This window comes from Castanea sativa, chromosome 10 (genome assembly GCF_040712315.1).
Source record: "Castanea sativa cultivar Marrone di Chiusa Pesio chromosome 10, ASM4071231v1".
Classification (NCBI taxonomy): domain Eukaryota; kingdom Viridiplantae; phylum Streptophyta; class Magnoliopsida; order Fagales; family Fagaceae; genus Castanea; species Castanea sativa.
In genome coordinates, this window is record NC_134022.1 from 29,630,505 (window position 1) to 29,651,874 (window position 21,370).

General features: G+C 35.4%; 3 protein-coding genes across 3 annotated transcripts; all 3 read left to right on the forward strand.

The window, feature by feature from the left end:
- Positions 1–433: 433 nt before the first annotated feature.
- LOC142612362 (zinc finger BED domain-containing protein RICESLEEPER 3-like) lies at positions 434–2,969 on the forward strand. Its single transcript, XM_075784462.1, has 5 exons — positions 434–531; positions 698–1,303; positions 1,535–1,735; positions 1,786–1,910; positions 2,869–2,969. Exons 1-5 carry the CDS (start codon positions 434–436, stop codon positions 2,967–2,969), a joined length of 1,131 nt encoding a protein of 376 aa, XP_075640577.1.
- Positions 2,970–7,899: 4,930 nt separating this feature from the next.
- Positions 7,900–10,745, forward strand: LOC142612363 (uncharacterized). Its single transcript, XM_075784463.1, has 5 exons — positions 7,900–8,281; positions 8,723–8,792; positions 8,991–9,358; positions 9,700–10,028; positions 10,158–10,745. The coding sequence occupies exons 1-5, from the start codon at positions 7,900–7,902 to the stop codon at positions 10,743–10,745; spliced, it is 1,737 nt and encodes a 578-aa protein (XP_075640578.1).
- Positions 10,746–16,421: 5,676 nt separating this feature from the next.
- On the forward strand, positions 16,422–18,056 carry LOC142611746 (zinc finger protein CONSTANS-LIKE 1). The gene is made up of 4 exons (XM_075783866.1): positions 16,422–17,050; positions 17,149–17,325; positions 17,528–17,656; positions 17,770–18,056. Exons 1-4 carry the CDS (start codon positions 16,445–16,447, stop codon positions 17,866–17,868), a joined length of 1,011 nt encoding a protein of 336 aa, XP_075639981.1. The 5' UTR covers positions 16,422–16,444; the 3' UTR covers positions 17,869–18,056.
- Positions 18,057–21,370: the final 3,314 nt, after the last annotated feature.

Genomic DNA, 21,370 nt, shown 5'->3' on the forward strand with positions numbered 1-21,370 from the left:
TTGTTTTTCCTTGTTTTTATTTCATTGTTTGGTCTTGGCCTCACTTTGACTGTCACTTAAACTCAATCTCACAGCTCAAATAGTCACTCACTCACTCTCAAGCACCGTCGGCCAAGCTTGTTCTTTACTTCTCTTCAATGTTGAGGTTAATTGCAATAATAATGTTAAGACATGTATTTTCAATTTATGTTGAGACATGTGTGTGCTTAGATCTTTATTATTGCTGCACTGATTTAACCAGGATATTTCGTAGTTTCGTTAAATTGAAAAACTAAAAATTCAACCATTTTGTGCAAATGGAAGAAATTGTTTGTTGTTTTTTGTGTTTGCTGGGAATGCAGAGCCTAAAACGGAGATGGAAGACACACACAAATCTAGTTCTTCCTCGCCAAGCGGCCCTCCCTTGAGAACCAAACATTGTCCCTTGCCAACTATGCGGTCTCCTTCGCCATTTTCACGATCACCCTCACCATTGTCGTCTAGCAGCTCACCTTCAGGATCACCATCACCTTTATGCCCATTAAATAATGAGTAAGTGTTTGAATTTGTAGTTAATCATGTTTAATTATGATTGGGTTGATAGAATTTGTGAATCGGTGTAATTATGAATTTGTGCCTATTAATCAATGAGTATGTGTAATAATAAATTTGTAAATATTTGTTTTGATTCTAACTCTCAAACTTCTGAACCGATTAGGAGTCCAAAATCCCCAACAGTGGACTTAGTGGAAGAAGACTTAGAGGTAGAGGAACAAGAAGGGACAGAGGAAGAGGGAGAGCAAGAGCCTATAAATGAGGACTTGGATAAAAGTAGAAAAATAAAGACTGCTTCAGATGTTTGGGATCATTTTACAAGGAAGAAAGTTGACGGAAAATTTAAAGCCCAATGCCATCATTGTAGCAAATTTTACTTGGGTGATTCTAGCCAAGGTACAACTCATTTGCGTAATCATTTAGCAAGATGTCCACGGTTGAAGTTTAAAAATATAAGGAATATGCAACAACAAGTCTTAATTAAACAACAAAATAAGGTGAATGGAACTATGAGTTCAAATGCTTACCAATTTGATCAAGTCAAAGTGAGGAATAATCTTGCTCGTATGGTCATCTTACATGAACACCCCCTTTCAATAGTTGACCACATTGGGTTTAGAGAATTTGTGGCTTCTCTTCAACCTCTGTTTAAACTTGTCTCAAGAAATACTTTGAAGAGTGACATTCTTAAAATCTATGATAATGAGAAAGAGAAAGCTTTGAAGATGACGGACAAGAATGGAAGTAGGATGGCAATTACAACTGATATGTGAACTTCAAGTAACAAAAAGAGAGAGTTTATGGTTATTACCGCTCATTTTATTGATCATACTTGGACATTGCAAAGCCGAGTTTTAAGGTAATTTTTTATTTATAAATTGAATGTTAAAGACTTTACATTTAGAATATTTATTGAGTTATGTTAAATTGAATGTTTAGATTTTATGTTAAATTGAATGTTTATTGAGTTATGTTATAATTATTCCTATTATTTTTCTAGGTTTGTTTATGTTCCTTATCCAGACACGAAAGATGTCCTCATTGAAGTCCTTGTTGATTGTTTTTTAGAGTGGAACATTGATAGGAAGTTGTCCACAATAACTGTTTATTATTTTAGTACTAATGATATCATGATAAGACTTCTCTTGAATAAGCTTGATACTAGTTCTCTTATGTTGGGTGGGTTTATGTTGCATATGAGGTATACTGCACATATTTTGCACATATTTTGAATTTGATTGTTCAAGATAGGTTGTCTCTTATTGGTGATGCAATTGAAAGGATTCGCGATAGTGTGATTTGTTGGACTGGATCACCAAAAAAGAGGCAGAAATTTGAAGAAAATGCACGTCAATTGTGTGTTCAATGCACAAAGAGTTAGTCTTAGATTGTAAAACTCGTTGGAATTCAACTTACTTAATGCTTTCTACTACATTGATTTATAAAGATGTTTTCTCACGTTTGGCTAAACGTGAAACATCTTATACTTGTTTGCCAAATGAATATGATTGGGAATTAGCCAAAGATATTTGTAGGAGGTTGGAGTTGTTTCGTAGTGTGATTGAGTTTTTTCTCTGGTCGTAAGAATCCCACAACTAATATGTATTTTACTTTGGTGTGTGAGTTGATAATTACATTGAATGAATGGAGTTTGTCTTCAAATGGGATGATAAGTACGATGGCAGAAAGCAAGCTTGCTAAATTTAATTCTTATTGGGCTAATGTTAGTGTTGTTATGGTTGTTGCTGCTATCTTAGATCCAAGATATAAGATGAAGTAATTGGAGTTTTATTATCCTAACATTTATGGTGATAATTATGATTTGGAGATTAAAAAAATTAAGAATTTTTGTTATAATTTGCTTGATGAGTATGGAGATATAGATGAGCCCCCTGTAGATAATGAAGTTTAGGTTGAGTGGGGCAATAGTTCAAGTAGTTCAAAGAAACATGGGAGTGCTAGAATGGAATTTGATCATTTCATTGATGAGGGAGTGTTGAAGAGGAAGATTTTGATATTTTGAGATGGTGGAAAAGTAATGGTATCAAGTATCCTACTTTACAAAGGATTGCAAAAGATATTTTAGTCATTCCTGTCACAACGGTTGCTTCAGAATCTGTCTTTAGCACTAGTGGGAGACTTTTAAGTCCACACCGTAATAGGCTACATCCCAAGACTATAGAGGCAATAATATGTACTCAGAATTATTTATGGAGTGAAATCAACGGTTAGCAATTATCTAATTTCTATTTATAAAATCAAAATTGTATTTTTATATTTACTAGTTACAATTTGATGAGGTTTATTCCATTTTTAAATTCATTGTTGTTGTAGGTTCTTCAACTATATCTGGAGATTATACACTTCAATCAATTCTTGATGATGGTGAGCCTAATGAAGAGGATGGGCGTTGTGTCACAATTGTGGAGGATTAGACATTTTGTATTAATTTAGTAGTCTTTTTAATTTCTTAAACTTGTTGGATTAATTTGTTGGTTTGTAATTATTCTAAACTTGTAGGATTTATTTTGTAGCTTTTTAATTTCTTAGACTTGTTGGACTTGTGATAATTATTTCTTGGACTTGTTGGATTTATTTTATTTTTATGTTTAGGTGGTGATTTTAGCTATGATTTTGTTGATTAATGATTAAATGGTTATCTTAGCTAGGTGATTTATTGATTTAAAATCTTAGTTATGATTTATTGATTTATAGATGTATAATTAACAGGTTATTTATTGATTTATGATTAACCTATGATTTGGCTACCATATAACGTGGCCTAAATGCCAAATTTTGGCATTTGGGCCACGTTATACGGCTTGAATGGGCTTGGCAAAAAATTTTAATGGGCTTCAATTCTTTTTATTTTTGGTTGGGACGCGATTTGGGCCGCCGCTTGGGCCCAAATCTGGTTGGGCTAAACAGGGCCCGGCGGGGCAGGTCTTGGCCCTGGAAAAAAAAATCCGTTTAATAATCGGGCTGGGTTCGGGTCGAGGGTCCGGGCCCGCGGGTCGAATCCGGGTACGCAAAAACCCGGCCCATTGCCATTCCTACGCACAATCGTCACAACCACACAATCAGCACAACCGGACCACACAAACCCACACCACCACTAGAACCACCAATCCAAACCACCAAACCACATAAATGTAGACAAACTCAACCAACACCGGTCCACCACCACAAACCCACCCAGTCAACTCACACCACAAACCCACACCAAAAATCTCAACGAACTAGGTGACACCACGAAGAGAAGAAAGGCTCAGTCAAGAGGAAATAAGGGCAGTGCTGGAGAGAAATGAGAAAGAAGAGAAAAAAATTATTTAAATAATTTAACCTAGTGTGAACACAAATAGTGTGTATATATATATGTGTGTGTGTGTGTGTGTGTGTGCACTGTAACTAATAGATGTGCACTGTAACTGAGAAGCAAAAAATTATTGTGTTAGCTCCACCAATGCAGCCCCAATTTTGTAGTTTGTGGTGCTAAAAATAACAATTTAGCTTTTTAGCACCACCAATACTAATGCTCTAAGAGATAAAACCGATTTCTTGTTTAGGTTTTTTTTAAAAGCTCTCTTTCTCTCTCTCGTCATCTTTTTCTTTTTAAATAAAAAAATGCTTCTTCTTTCTTCCTCTTTTTTACAGTCCTTTTTTCTCATGTTAAAGGATAATTACCAAACAGTTATCCAAATTCAAAACTCAAAGCTCCAACTCCAAACCTACTACTATAATTGGTGCGGACACAAGGTACAAACCCCCAATTATACGCATGTATGGGAGGAAGAGTAAAAAGAAGACGACCTAACCTGTGGCCTTATGGATAGAGTCTGTTAGTTATTGGGCTTGAGATTAAGCAAGCCCAAGCATTTAATAATTACGGTTTTTTTTTATGCATTTTATTGTAACTTTTTAAGCACTTTTTCTTATTATTGTAAGACAATTTTTTTAGAATTATAAAATTATTGTGTTTCTTTCACACCGATGCCGACTCTAGTTTGCTTGGTGCCAACTCCAAGTAGCCCTTAGGTGCTAACTCCTAGAGTTTATTTTGTGGTTTATTTGTTCCTTTGAAAACAGTGTGGTTTTCCTACGTCAGTTTTGGTGTCAGAGCAGACTTTCGGTCCATACAACACAACCGTAGACAACCACTTGAAAGCAAAACCATCAAAAGACCAAGCCAACCAAATATGACAGTACCTTTCAAGTTTTTGCCCCATGAGATCTTGAACAATCCCAAACCAGCCCTTGCAATCTGTATATACCCCCAAGCCCCACATGAGTTTTTCACCCCAAAGCCAACAGAGAAGCCAGCAACGCCTCCCAAGCCGGTGACCACCATCCGTGCCCGCCTCTGATCACAGAACCCACAACCCACAAATCACTATAAAAAAAAAAAAAAAGAGAGAAGGCGACCCATCAACCACCAGCCGCCAAAACCCACAAGATCAAAACCCACCGCCCCAAAACCCAACAGCCACCAGTCGCCGAACCCATTATCACCCTCGACCACCGCCACTGAGGACGCTGACCCACTTCGATGCCAAGACCCGAGACAGCAGCCACCACTCCTCCATAATTCGAGCTGCCGCTGTCCTCCCCATCTTCGTGCCACCACAGTCGTCGGTCCCTAGCGCTGCGAGTCCATCGCCAAGCAAATTTTTTTCAATTTCGAGCTTCTGTTCTCTTTTAGTTTTATGGACTTTCTTTTTTTGGTCTATAGTTTAAGTTTGTTTTAAAAGCCTGTCATTTAAATTTCTTTTAAGTTTTAAAGTCTGTAGACCCTTAAGTCCATCGCAACAGTGATTTTTATTATTTTGCAAAAAAAAAAAAAATCAAAATGAAAACAAAGAAAGTAGTGCTTGCTGTGGCAGCCCATTACATTGGGCTTTTAAATTGTTCATCCACAGGTCACTCTGTCCAATTAGACCCACTCAATTAAGGAGCCAAGTCCGTGACTATCAAGTGCAGTACGTTGGCCATTGACAATGGTACGATTCTTACTCTCTTTTTGGTGGATTCAATTTCATCTCATTAAAAAAAATATTATCTTTATATTTTTTTATGTGCATATCCCACCATACTCCATTGGCCTACCCATTTTGTGCTCAAATTAGCTATTTTTATTATGTGTGCTTTCTTTCAGTACCCATTCTAAAATTTCAAAAAAAAACAAAAGACATAACCCAATTTTTTTGAAATATCTAATTCTCATTATTAATTGTGGAGCTTATTGGAATTTGACTTTTGTTTGTGCTATCTCTCAATATTGTGAACACTGTCACTACTTGACTGCAATTTATTCATTTGATTCATTGATCTAGTCTCTACATGCACTCTTGTTTGACCTTAATTTTACATTGAAAAGTGGTTGAATTTTTGGGAATCTCAACTGCATTCATAAATATAGTGTTGCATGCATCTACGTAGTGGTCGCATCATGTCAAATCCTGAACATCAATCCACTTTCGAGTCTAGGCCCTCTTTAGAGCAAACCATAGGAGACCTAGCAAAAAGTGTCCAAGCTTTACTGGATAGGGTTGAGCGAATTGAAGCATCTCAAAGAGAGACTATTAGCCATGAAGGAGATAACATGCTTAGGCAAAATAATTATGGTTACTTTAATAAGGCTCCAAACTTTGAATATGATCACTATAATCACAATGGCCCTAGGGATTATGATGATAGGATGTCTAAGGAAAAGATAGAAGCACCCATCTTTAATGGCTGCCTAGACCCATTCTTTGACTATTACCATTGGGCTGAGAATAAGAAAGTGAGGTATACCAAGATGAAGTTAATTGGGAGAGCCGGTCTTTCCTGGGAGGACCTTAAGGAAACCCTTAGGCAATGTCGTGAGCCCCCCCATTACTGATTGGCTTGAGATGAAGGATGCACTCTCGAGGAATTACCTTCCTCCAACTTATAGGAGCTCCCTCCTTAAGGAATGGGATCGCCTAAAACAAGCCACTAATCCTATGGCTGAGTATATAGAGAAATTCAAGGAATTCAAGAGACGAATTCAAATAGTCGATAAAGAGGTTGTCACACTCAATAGGTTCAAGAAATGTTTAAATGCTAACCTACTAGGAGAGATTATCATCTAAGGAGTCACTACCTTAGGAGAAGCATATGACCTTGCTAGGAATTGTGAGTTAATATCCAAATCTGTCTTTTGGCGACGTTCTGAGCTTCAAAGTGTTCCTACCAACCCTCAACCTTTTAGTAGCAAATCTAGACTTGCCTTACTCACTAAGGTCAACCCCAATAGCATCCAAATAGAAAAAGAGGACAAGGGAAAAGGCGTGATCAATGAACCCTTAAGATTAGGCTCTTGCCTCAAATGCTTCAAATGCAATGGGGTTGGACATATCGCAGCTATATGTCCCTCTAGGACCCTTGTCATTCAAGAGGATGATGAAAAGGTAGAAGATGTTGAGGAGCTGGTGTATGATCCAAATGTTGAAGAAATACAAGATGTTGAGGCAGAATGGGAAGATGATCCTAGCTATCTCACGTGCATTAGAGCCATCTCTTCCCAGGTTGATGATTCCAAGCTTGTCTTTGGTGCCCCTAGAGTGAATGTGGTAAGGTGTGCTTTGGCAGAACAGAGAGACAATGATGATTGGCGAATGAGTGTCATCTTCCAAACTTACACTAAGTGTGGAGACAAAACTTGCAAGATTATTATAGATAGTAGAAGTTGCATTAATGCAGTGTCCTCTAACATTGTTTCCCGCCTAGGCTTGAAATTGATCCCACACCCTAACCCATATAAAGTTTCTTGGGTGGATACTTCCTCCATAGCCATAAAAGAAAGATGTGTTGTCCCACTTCAATTCCTCACCTATAAGGCTGAAATATGGCGTGACATAATTCTCATGGATGTAGGGCATATTATCTTAAGTAGACCATGGCTTTATAATTTGGATGTCACCCTTCATGAGCTATCCAATTCTTGCTCATTTATGTTTGAAGGTAAGAAGATTGTGCTTAATCCTTTGAAACCCAAGCCAATTGACATGAGCAAGAAGACAGAAGCACCAAAGGCGAAAGGCCTAAACATCATAAGCCCAAAGGCATTTAAAAGGGTAGCAGTTCAAGAATCCATTGTGTTTGTCTTAGTTACCAGGGAACTTCATGGAGAGACTCGTGAGGAGCAACCTGAGGACATGAGGTTAGTGCTCTAGGAATTTAAGGATGTGTTCCCTAAGGAACTTCCCAATCATTTACCGCCCATGCGTGACATACAACACACAATAGACTTTGTGCCCGGAGCGACCCTACCTAACTTGCCTCACTATAGGATGAGCCCCACAGGTAGAAGAATTACTTAGGAAGGGTTTCGTTCGTGAAAGCATGAGTCCTTGTGCAGTTCCTGCACTCTTAACTCCAAAGAAAGATGGAACTTGGAGGATGTGTGTTGATAGTCGTGCCATCAACAAGATCACTCTGAAATATCGTTTTTCTATCCCTCGGTTGGATGAAATGTTGGATATGATGGCTGGAGCAAAGATCTTCTCCAAGATAGACTTGAAAAGTGGCTATCATCAAATTAGAGTTCGTCTTGGTGATGAATGGAAAACTGCCTTCAAGACGAAAGATGGTTTATATGAGTGGATGGTCATGCCTTTTAGATTGTCCAATGCTTCTAGTACCTTTACGAGGGTGATGACTCAAGTGCTCAAGCCTTTTATGGGGAAATTCTTGGTTGTGTACTTTGATGACATCATCATCTATAGTAAGTCTAGGGAGCAACACTTAGACTACCTAACTCAAGTTTGTACTACCCTTAGGAATGAGAGTTTATATGGTAACCTCAAGAAGTGCTCTTTCTTTACCTATAAAGTCGTCTTCCTAGGTTTCATAGTATCCTCTTAAGGAGTTTCTGTCGACCTCCAAAAGGTTCAAGCGATTGTGGATTGACCTGAGCCCAAAAATATCCATGAGATTCGAAGCTTTCATGGGCTCGCTTCCTTTTATCGCCAATTCATCAAAGGGTTTAATACCATTATGTCCCCCCATCACTGACTGCATGAAACAATGAGAGTTTATTTGGACAAAAGCTGAACTAAGGCTTTCAATGAGGTAAAACAAAACATGACTGAGACACCTGTCATGCGTCTCCCTGATTTTACCAAACCTTTTAAAGTGGAATGTGATGCCTTAAGTATTGGTATAGGGGGAGTACTTAGTCAAGAGCGCCACCCAACTGCTTATTTTAGTGAGAAGTTGAATGATGCTAAGCAAAAGTACTCCACATATGACAAAAAATTTTATGCCATTATTCGAGCTCTTTGGCATTGGCACCATTACTTGTTGTCTCGAGAATTTATTATCTACTCTGATCATGAAGCCTTGCGTTATCTCCATTCCCAAAAGAAGCTGAATTTTAGGCATGGTAGTTAGGTTGAATTTCTGCAACACTACTACTTTGTGGTGAAACATAGGGCGGGAGTTGAGAATAAGGTTGCCGATGCACTAAGTCGAAGGGTGTCTTTGCTATCAGTCGTGAGTGTTAAGGTTACTGGATTTGAACGACTCAAGGATGACTATGAGTCATGCCCAGATTTTAGGGAGCTCTACACTAGCCTAAGTAATGCCTCAAGACCAATCCTAGATGATTATACTTTTCAAGATGGTTACTTGTTCAAATCCAACAAGTTATGTATCCCTCGATCTTCAGTGAGAGATTTCCTAGTTTGGGAGATACATGCGGGAGGCCTTGCAGGTTATTTTGCTCGAGACAAAACAATCGAGCAAGTGGAACGTCAATTCTATTGGCCTGGTCTTAAGAAGGGCGTTGCCAAGATAGTTGGTCAGTGTCGTACATGCCAACTAACCAAACATCACAAATAAAACACTGGCTTGTACACGCCTCTACCTGTGCCAGATCGGTCGTGGCAAGATGTGAGTATGGACTTTGTGTTAGGTTTGCCTTGTGCTTCTTTAGGAAGGATGACTCTATTCTAGTAGTTGTTGATCACTTCTCTAAGATGGCTCATTTCCTACCATGTTCTAAGACCTCTAATACTTCTAAGATTGCAAAGCTTTACTTTGATGAGATTGTCAAATTTTATGGTCTTCCCAAAACCATAGTGTCTGATAGGGATGTTCACTTCATGAGTTATTTTTGGAAGACCTTGTGACATTTAGTAGGCACCAAATTGAAATTTTTCACGGCATTTCATCCTCAAACTGATAGTCAAACTGAGGTGGTTGATCGTAATTTAGGCAACCTCCTTCGATGTCTAGTGGGAGAAGCCAATCAAAATTGGGATTCAATTCTTCCTATAGCCCAACTTGCATATAATAGCTCTGTCAATAGGTCTATAGGTGCTAGTCCTTTTGAGGTTGTGCATGGATATACACCAAGGAAGCCCTTAGATCTTTTGCCCATGTCCCTAAATGTTAGGATTTCTGAATCTGTTGAGGCATTTGCACAACATATTCATGATTTGCATAATAAGATTTGCAAAAAAATTCAGGTAAGTAATTCTCAATATAAAATTCATGTTGACATTCATCAGCGTCATGCAGAGTTTCAGGTAGGGGATTATGTCATGATTCGGATTCGACCTGAATGATTTTCCTCTGGGACCGTTAAGAAATTGCAGGCTCGTAGTGCTGGTCCATTCAAGGTATTGAAACGAATGGGCCCAAATGCATATGTCATTGACCTTCCTCATGATTATGGTATTAGCTCCTCCTTTAATATTGAGGATCTAGTTGTTTATAAAATCCTCACAGCTATTCATGATACCCCTTTTGATGAGCCTTTACTTGATCCTATTGATGCCCTTATTCCTACCTCTTTACCCTTAAATCTACCCTATGCACATAAAGAATCTATTTATGCTATTTTAAATGAGCAGATTGTTTCTACCAGGGATGAAGGAGTTCATCGTTTCCTAGTTCGGTGGCGAGGGCGACCAGATTTTGATTGCACATGGATTACTCGAGATGAGCTACAGCGACTGGATCCTGACTTGATGGAGTACTATCAGAGCTCTTCAGATTTCCACTTGATGGGTCGAGTTCTTCTCACCCGAGGGGCGTTGGTGCGAACACAAAGTACAAACCCCCAATTATACACATGTATGGGAGGAAGAGCAAAAAGAAGACGGCTCAACCTGTGGCGTTATGGATGGAGTCTATTAGTTATTGGGCTTGAGATAAAGCAAGCCCAAACATTTAATAATTAGAGTTTCTTTATGCATTTTATTGTAGCTATTTAAGCACTTTTTCTGATTATTGTAAAACAGTTTTTTGAGAATTATAAAATTATTGTGTTTCTTTCACACTGATGCCGACTCCAGTTTGCTTGGTGCTAACTCCAAGCAGCCTTTAGATGCTGACTCCTAGGGTTTATTTTGTGGTTTATTTGTTCCTTTGAAAACAGCGTGGTTGTCCTACGTCAATAATTATCCAAATTCAAAACTTACCAAGAGAAGTTGTATAAGAAAATGATCAAGTAGTTTTTTTCTTATCATTTGAATGCCACTGCCACTTGCTTTTAATTATAGAATTGCATCTTGACTCAACTCTTACAAGTAAACATAAAAATAATATAATAATAAATTTGTTTATAAATCTCATTGTCTTTGACATTATATGATTCTTTTATTTTTCCTTATAAACCTGGAGATGAAATTGCAACAATTATTGTGTTCAAGTATCATGTTCAAAGCTAATGACATAGGTAATTTTTCTCATCCACCAAATCCCTATATATTGACTAGATATGGTCATTTTAAAATGAAATCACATTTTTAATTTTATGGAACAAAATGACATTACATAAGCATTACTCAATGTAAATGTTTTTTTATTATATTGTTTCTTTCTTTCTTTGCTCGGTTAAATTTACTTTGGGTTAGGTTTATGGTTGATATTTCAATTTCTTTTGCTTTTTCTTTTCTTTTTTATACCTTTTAAGGAAATAATCTTAATATTTTTTCCCAAGTCAAGAACTCAGGCTATGGATTTTTGACAAACCAAAACAATTGAAGAAGTAAGGTGTCGACTATAAAATAGATGAAGTGTATATAGGATTTTGATGTGGCAATAATTGAATATAAAATTATGACACAAAACCCAAAAAAAAAAATAAGAGCCTTATTGGACGCGCAGAGAGTGTGTGATAAGACTAGTAAATTATTAAAAATTTGTTTTATATAATAGGGGCATGAGAGTCAATTTATACAAACTACATTTTCTGTCATCTCATTTTCTTTCTCAACCAAACAAAGGTGTTTTCGATTCCTCCATTTATCCATCCTTCAAACCAAACACATATAACGGAAAATTAAATCTCTTTCCCCCACTTTTCTATCCTCAAACCATTTTCTATCATCTATTTTTTCTATCCCCTAACCAAACAAAGCCTAAGAATGAGGGCCTTGGAGCAATATATTACCACCCCAAATCATCCCAAACCATTTCTCCATCCCTATACACTATATTTAGGAGTTCTTAAGAGAATGGGATGAAATGAAATGTGGTGCATTTACTCAAATGTGTGATGGGAGTTGATAAAGGAATTAAAGGAAAGGGAAAAAAATAGTTTTATTGTTATACCATTCACCTCCTCTACTTTTTTCTCTCTCTATCAAAATTGAAGTGAATATGGTACACCACTATTTCATTAAAGGAATGAGTGTTTCTCTCACTTTTATTAGAATGCTTAAAAAGAAAATGAATAGAGTGAGCATTCCCTCAAAGCCATTCCATTTGATGCGAACCTCAATCGACACGCTTTGAGACCCAACAAAAATATTGGAATATTTAACCTAGGAAAGCTAAAAATCAGATTTATGATAGAAACCCTGACCCAACGTTTATAATTGAAACGCGAACCAAAGGTATAAGTTGACCTTGACCCAATGATTATAAAAAATCACGAACCAAAGGTATAAAGTTTGAACGCCACAAGGAAGAATCCTTGATAAGTTCACAGTTCTTGAAGAACCAAAAGAGAGCAAAGCCTCACCTTTTCTGAATTTTATTCAATAATCTTCTAAAAAACGTTTACAGACTTCAGAGCCTATTTAAGGACTCCACAAAACTTGACAGGCAATAAAATATATTCTAAAATAACCCCTAATTGATACCTTACCATATCAGGAATCAAGTTTGACCTAAAAAGCATTAAATGCACCTAGAAACAAGGAAAATACCTAAAAAACGTACTAAATAATAAAACCCTAAATAAAAGTTGATTTGGTCTGAAATTAGCAGATCCAAAATAGGAAAAAATCTGCCTTAACTGATACAGAGCTGGAAAGTCAATCAGCCATTAATTCATGCCATAAATCACTCCCAATTAAGTCAGATCAGCCCTAAATAGCTTGAATTAAATTTATTACACTTTCATCTTCCTTTGGGCCAAGCTTGGAATATCCTGCGTTAGAATCAGCCCAAATCTCTTGAATCAGCCCATTAAGTGCTTCTTGGATCTTCTTGGATCTTGCTCTTGTAATAGGCCCAACTGGAACATGCAATGGATCCTTGAATGCTTGTTGATTCTCATCACCATTCCTTCCTTTTTAACATTGCAAATAGGAGACTATATAGAATATTTTTTTAAAATAAAATAAAATCTCTTTCAATCCATTTCATTCCATTCATCCCCCCACCCCACCCCAAAACTACTTGTTCAATAGAATTGCTACATTAAGCGGCCGATTCAATAGACCCACCCTCATTCCCTTCCCCTTCCTTCCCTCTACTCTCATCTCCTCCCTTTCATCCAAACACATTATCTTAATTAGATTTAATCATGTCATTACAATGATGAATGCAACACAAAAAATGTTTTCTTTCTAAGAAAAATTAAATTTGACCATGTGTTGTATTGATCAATGGAACCACATGGTTGAATTTAATTAGAGAACCTAAGATACAACACTTAAAATATTGTACATAAGTCTTACATTTTATATAATACCTACAAAATATGTTGTTTATTAGTTCATTGCTTAATACATTTTCTTTGTGTATAGGTATAATTTCCAAGGCCATATAGTTGAATTTAATTAAGAAACTGTTACAAACTCATGGATAGAACTCACCCTTGAAAACCGGCTTACAAGGAAAGGGTGCCCAAGAGTTTAAAAAATCATGGTTAAGCTTATACTTAATCCATGTGGGACATTAGGATCATAACATACCACCACGCTCCGCAGCCGACATCTACGACAGCTCACTCTAATGACACTGATCCGATGGTAGCCCTTTCTCTTTTTGGTAGCTCCACTCACCTATCAGTAATTTTAATCTAGCCTCTAACTAGCCCCCTCCGAGGTCCAACTGCAAAGCTGCAATTCATTTGATCCCATACTCAATGACCTACGTCCGATTACTTAAAGTGGTGGTTGGTTCTGATACCAAATGTTAGAATCCCGATTCTAACTCTATGCTATGCTACTAATTTAAGGCAGCCATGCCTTATAGTAAGAGAAAGGTATAGAAATAGGAGGAAATAAGGGAGAGAGAGAGAGAGAGGGTTTAGCATAAGCTGGTTATTCTCACTCATGTCTCTACTCATTGCTTGATTACACTTATATCCATATTCCAATTGTTAATACAATCACACAAACTAACAAGTCTAACAGCTTAACAACTTGCTGTACCTGTAACTAACTTTTAACAACTATCTTTAACTGTCTAGAACACATACAAAAATTCTAATTTGTTACAATGAGCTAATTACACTTGTTGCTGACAAGGCCAGTGAACTTGGACTCTTAATAGAAACCTAAGTGAAAACATCTAGAAACTTGTATCTAAAATTTACCTCAAACAATAAGTTTCATAACACCACTAACACTCTTTTATTACCAATCCCTCTCACGAAAGGGGTGGATTCCATCCATAAGTCCCATGTGAGGACTATTCCCTAAGAGACAGGAGAAGAGTCTATGATTAACCTATCAATTTTTCCAATTTAACATTTTCGAATGGTGTGTCAACAAAAGTACAATTAATCAAGAGAGATAATTATTTTCACAACTTCTAACTTGACTTTTTGGGATTAGTGTATGATTAAAGTAGTGTCAATAATAGATCAATGTAACAGTAATAGTGTTTCCATCACAAGTTATTACCTTAATATATTGTGAAAAACTTTGTGTTTATTTTATAAAATTAAGGGTTCAGTTAACAACTATCAAAGTGCATTGGTTAATGTTGAATTTTTTATTGCAATAGACTTATTTTTTTGAGAGCCAAGCATCTTTTAATTAAGGGTATTTGTTTGTTAGTTTTTACTAGTTGCAAGCTCACGTAATGCGTGAGAAAAAATAATTATTTTATAATTGTGGAATAATGTATAATTTGTTATCAAAATTTGTTAAAAATATTTATTTTTCCTAAAAATTAAACAATTTGTAATTGAGTGCATTTGATTAATATTATTCCTTTATAAGATGGTTCATATTCATCGAAATTATCTTATACTTTTTAGGTTTCAAAGAAATTATTCAAATTCTTCATTCTCACTTAAATGCATAATTAATATTGTGTTTTGATATAAATTCAATTCTCATTTCCAAAATAACTATGTATTAACTCAAACAAAAATCAAACCTTTTTTTTTTTTTTTGAGAAAGGAAAATCAAACCAAATTTATAAAAGGGAAATGAACTACTTGTGATGGAGAACTAAAAAATACAACACCAAAATCTATTAACTCATAATAGAGTTTTAAAAAACACAAAAAATCATCAACCTAAAATAGAATTGCTAGAAAAAATATGAGAGAGAGAGAGAGAGAGAGAGAGAGAGAGAGAGAGAGAGAATAATAATTTTTTAAAGAGAGAATGTGAGAGACAATAACAAATTCATAGAAAATAAGATGAGAAGAAAAAGTAAGAGGGAGGGGAAAGGTTAAAGAAAGTGTAATAGTAAGTTGAGAAAATAATAAGTAGAAAAACGGTTAAAAATTAGAGAGAATTGGTTTGAAATAAGTGAATGAGGTGATTGCTGATATGGCTCAACAGAAGCGTAATAACAATAAATGCTAAACTTGAGCTTTTAGATATATATAAATAGATTAATCTCTAATACAGCTAGATTCCTCCTTATCATGTGCTATGTCTATAACATTTTCACAACAAAACCTAGGTGGTAGGTTGTTACAGGTTTTCAATTTGAATCCATCACTGAAATGACTTCTTTACCTATCAATAACAACTCGTAACAACTTGCTACCTAAGATTTGTTGTGAAAGTGTTATGAAAATGTGGTAATAATCTAACATTTCTCTAACAAAAGCCTATAATTGATTATAAATCTTGAAATCAATATTTTAGAATTAAAGCTTTTTGTTGAAAAGCAACATAGTATTTGGGGTTGTGAAAAAGAGGTAGAAGATGGCGTGGCAATAAATTTCTTCAGTAAAATTTGATAGAATCGCTGCTTTTTGTGAAAAGCAAAAAAGTATCTGGGGTTTTTTTTAAGAAATGCAGAGAAGCACGAGGGCGAAAGAGAAAACAAGTTGTTGGCTTCTTTTATTTAAGCATTAGTGAAGTGGACTGGTTTCTTCTTGTGTTTGTTTGAAAATCTAATGAGGAGTGAGAGACAGAGAGAGAAGTTGGCGTTTCTTTGTCTTGTAGCTCTAGTAATCCAAAGCCTTGAATAAATAAATCAGAACCCAAGTGTCAGTTAAGTTTTGCTTTGTGTCCGTTTCAGAACCAATTACCCAGACAAAATAGCCACCAAAAAAGGAAAAGAAAGAGAAATACTCAAATACATCTTTGCTGCTATTATATTTCATTATTTTGAGCAACTTATAGGCCTGTTTTGTGTTTTTTTTTTTTTTGGGCTATCCTTTTTTTTTTTTTTTTTTTTGCTTGTCAAAGTTGAATTTTGAGTGAAGAAGGATTCGGGTTTACACTTTTCAATGTCTTCAGATCTTTATATTTTTGATGACCCTTTGTACCGCCATTCAAGCTCAGACATGATCTCCTCTGATGGAGACCTGACCTTTATGTCAGACTCACCGATTGATATTTTTCAGGGAATTTCAATTTCAGACAGCCAAAACTATCATAACCGAGTTGAAGAATCTCACTCCTTTGACCACTTTTCTCCTCCACTTGTGTCTACCTCCTCTCCAAGCCAGCAATTAGATAGCTTGAACCATATGCAAACCCATAATTTGCAGTGTTTGCCTAATGTTTCTGGTGTGCCATATGGGTTTGGGAATTTGTCTGGCTTGGAAGGTTTAGAGGTTAAAAATGAAGAATGTCAATTGGGTTTTGAGTCTTCTTTCAGCCAAGCCTTTGTTCCTCAGAGTTACAGTTGTGGGACTGAGAATGTGGCTAATAAGTTCATGCAGAGGAGCTATAGTAGTAATTGTTTTGAAGGAAAGCCCAGCTTTCTCTTTCAGCCTCACTTTGATACTTTCATGGAGTCCCAAAACTTTCAAAACCAGGCCTTAAGCCCAACTGAAAATAGCTTTTTAGCTGGACAGATGAGAAGGGTTTGTAGCACAGGTGATTTGCAGGTCAGAACTTAGAAATTTCTCTCTAAAGTTCTCTTCTTTTCCTCTGTTTTTCAACTTAACATCTAATCAAATTCTGTGTTCTTTTGCTTTGTTTTCAGAATATCAAAGCAACTCACACTGCCCCAAGGTCCTACTCAGGTCCTTTGGCTACAGAAAGCTCATTCAATGAAGAAACAAACTTTAAAGTAGGGCGTTACAGTGCAGAAGAGAGAAAAGAGAGGATTTCCAAGTACAGAGCCAAAAGAACCCAGAGGAACTTCAACAAGACCATTAAGGTAATAAAATTTTGGTTTATTAATTTTACCTTGTTTGTAAAAATCTTTAATAATTTAATCACAATACTATTAAGAAAGTGCCTTATAGGCTTATATAATGTAGGTGTTTGATAAATTATTTAAAAAAAAAAAAACTAAATGTGGCTGCTTTTTAATTTATTTATTTTTATGTCTAACTGTATTTGCACCACCACTACCTCAGTATGCATGTCGAAAAACACTAGCCGACAATCGACCCCGCATACGTGGCAGATTCGCACGCAATGACGAAACTGGTGAGATTCCCAAAGCTGCATGTTCAACCAGTATTGAAGATGAAGAGTATCTCTGGGTAAATAAAAACTCTTAATACCCATTTCTAGATTTCAATTCTAAGACATGTTCTCTGTTTTTTTTATTTTCTTTGCTACAATCTTAGTTGGTATTGTCCATCTGTGTATGCAGCTTGAGGGTTTGCATGAAGCGAATGGAACAGCGAATATGGGACAGTTTGTGAACGGTTTTGGTGGAGCCACAGAAGAGTTTCAGTGCTATGGCTTTTGAAGAATTTTGATAGTTGGAAGAATCTATAAATCTTTTTCTTGGAGGAGCTTTCATAGTATAGTTAGGTCCGTACGACATGACCAGAAAAAGGCCTTTTTGAGCAAAGTAAACTCAGAAAAGACTTTTTTTCCCTTCTGAATAAGTCACCACATGTTGCTGAGGTTTAAACTTTGTAGTTTGGGAGTTGTTACACACTGAGCAGTCTTAGCAAGAGTTAACTTTACAGTCTAATTTTTTTTTTCTTCTTCTTGGTTGACATTTCCCATGTTTCTGTACATATATATGGTGATCAATAATGAGATACAATGAATTTTATAATCTTCCAATTTCCAAGCTCTGACGTTGAGTGAGATCTAGATTCTATTTGGGTATCAGTTTTTGGTAGCTTTTATGCTAAATGTGTGACAAAAAAAACTATAAAAAAAAAAAACTAAAATTTAAGCTAGTTTTATTATTATTATATTTTTTTATAAAAAAAAAATTGAGGCAAAAAAAAAAAAAAACAAAAAGCCAAACAAACACTAGTGATTTATTGACCAAATTATTGGTTATATTGGGTAAATATGTCTAATTGTGGGTGGATTTTTGGTAAAGATGGTAATTTAGCCATGCAGAAAATAAAGAATCATATTTTTGTTAGTGTTGGAACGGGTTAGCGTAAAAGCTAATCAGAGATTAAGAGTTAAAAATAATCGATTAAAATAATTAAATTGACACATTTTTTTTCTTTATTTATTATTATTTTTTTTTACAAAGTAGCACTTTAGAATGGTATTAGACATTTTAATGAACCTTTATAGGTCAAATGACCAATTACTTTCTAGTAATAGCCCAACATATTAGTCATTGTTTAGAATCACATGCACTAGTGTGATTCTTTCATGTGTTTTGCTTGTAGTCAAATTGGTATAAACTTATAAAGCTTGCCAAGGTATAGGAGGATATAGAATTTCAAAAATTTGAAAGGAAATATACTGGTTGCTTCTTGTTTAATTATAGCTTCTTCTTTTGCCAGCCATATTTTTTTTGTTTTCATTTTCATTGGTAGCTAAAACACACTCTTGTAAATGATGCTAGACACGACAACAATGTCTTGCTTTGTCCGATCTGTAGTCTCTTCTTTATTTTAACTTATAGCAGCATTATATTCTCCATTATGAACCAGTATTAGTCAATTCTTATTTGAATATTTTTTCCGATCAAAAGAATAAATCTTTATGTGATGGATTTGTTAGAAACCTGGGAAACGAAGAAGTCATCAAGTAAATTTTATGTATGTTTACTAGGAGAACAACTTGTGCAGGAAAAAAAAAATTATAGAACAATTTCCCTTCTACTCGGCCTAATTTAAGAGAAACTTGAAAGGAATTTACACAAGTTTCCAATTCTGGGTGAGAGGCGAAAAATATCTAGGAAAAAATAACATACAACGTAGGAAATATTCACGAATTCCTAAATCTGTGAGAAATACAAATAGAGAAAAAATGTGTCGAAGAAAATAATTACACAAAATAATATTTACATAATTCGACAATTTGCTTACATTCACAAAATTAGTATAGTTTTTTTATTTTCCTCTCAAAATAACAATACCAAACCCTAATCTAAAACAATGATATTTATATCACATAGAGGATTCACAACGGGCTAAAAAGTAAAAACGGGTCAAAGGTCTAGGGTAGCTGATCAACCCAAGCCTCGCTTCATGGATTAAGTTTCAAAAAATCTCTCATTAAAAATTGTAACACTTTTATATCAAGTCGAGTTATAATCTAAATTTAACACAAACTAGGCTCCATATAACGCATTGAAACTTTTGTGAGAAGGAAAAATGTTTAAGAAAAAATCACATTTGCACCATAAACAAAAAGTCTGTTTTGGATTTGTGGTAGAAAATTAACGCAAGCAGGACGCAATCACAGAATAAATGTAGTTCAGCCAACTGTTATGGAATCGGGTGGAAGGAGCACATTTAGCATCTTGCAGTTACATGAAAAAGACATTACAATTCATAGATTTCTAGTTTTTTTTTTTGTTTTTTGTTTGAGAGTGCATGGATTTCTAGTTATATGCATAAAAAGGGTATCAATTAAATATTTAAATGCGAGCCCTAATTTCCAGCTAATTAGGGTGTGCTTTAAAATATAAGAACTTTTTCCAGTTAATTGAGGCCATTACTTACATGATAATATTCTGTGTTCCTAACTTATCTAAATGCATATTTTCTTTTCTTTTTTTACTTTTCATCTTTGATGATCGTATTGTCCTTTATTACTTTTACTGTCTTCCACTTGAATGATTGAATCCTTTATCGTAATAATGCATCGTATGTTTTTGTTAAAAGAATATCCCCCTCCTATTTAAATTCTACAATTCCCTTAATTTTCTTTTTTTTTGGGAGAAAATTTTAGCTAGATTTGTGACAATTTGTGTAATTTTGTATGCTTTACATGGAGATTATAAGATCATTAGATTTTTTAAATACCACACGTCTCTCATGTAACTAAAAATATAAAGAAATGGAAAGATTTAAATGTAAGATGTTTTTTTCGCACAAATATCATCCCCTCCTTAAAATAGTCACGCAACTCAAATGTCACTCAGTGCCTAGTGCTTACATTTTAAATTTTACTCTAAACTCCTTCAAAGGCACTCCATAGAAGCCGGCCCTCTAGGCTTTGGCAAATCTGAACTCATACCAATAATTCATCTTTGGATTTCATCAACATATTGTTGAAACCAGATGGGGTTTAATATATTTTCATTTGTGCCTTCTCATTCATCCTGTGCTCATTTAAATTCCAAGACAAAGGTTAGCCCTACTTGATTCTTAAGTAAACAAAATTATTTATCATATGTGTTCAGAATAAACAAAGCAGACCCATCAATTGTTTGCTCACAATGCTAATCTCTAATTAATGCCACCGACCATAATTTTTTTTTTTTTTTTGAAATTTGTGGACAGAACATGTCTATATTTTTGAGTGGTGCTAAACTTGTTATCTTTTGCCATCATACAAAAAGCAATCCACAAAATCTCCTTCTCTATTTTCTGCTTTACATATAAACCTTTCAACTATTATGAGGTAATTTAACAGCAAAAACTATATTCCCTCCCCACTTCATTTTTTTTTTTTCAAATTCCAAAATGATGCTACTTAGGAGCAAGTTGCTCTTGCTACTTTAAATTTAAAGTGCCATGCAATATTTGCTAGCTTATTGGTTACCCAGACCCCAAAGCCACACACTACATGTTTGCAGGAATATGACAATAAGTACACTTAGAAGGATTCGGTTAAGGTACTATTGTACATTCATTTTAACATCTTTGACGAAAAAAGAAAATGGAAAATCTCATTCAATACATGTAAGATATACCTTTGGTCATTCTTCCAAAAAGTTACAATGTATTTGAGTGCATTTTTGGATTGGATGCATAGTTTTGCTTTTTTTACAACTTGGTGCGGCAAGGACTAAGATATGTGGCAGTACGATATTCACA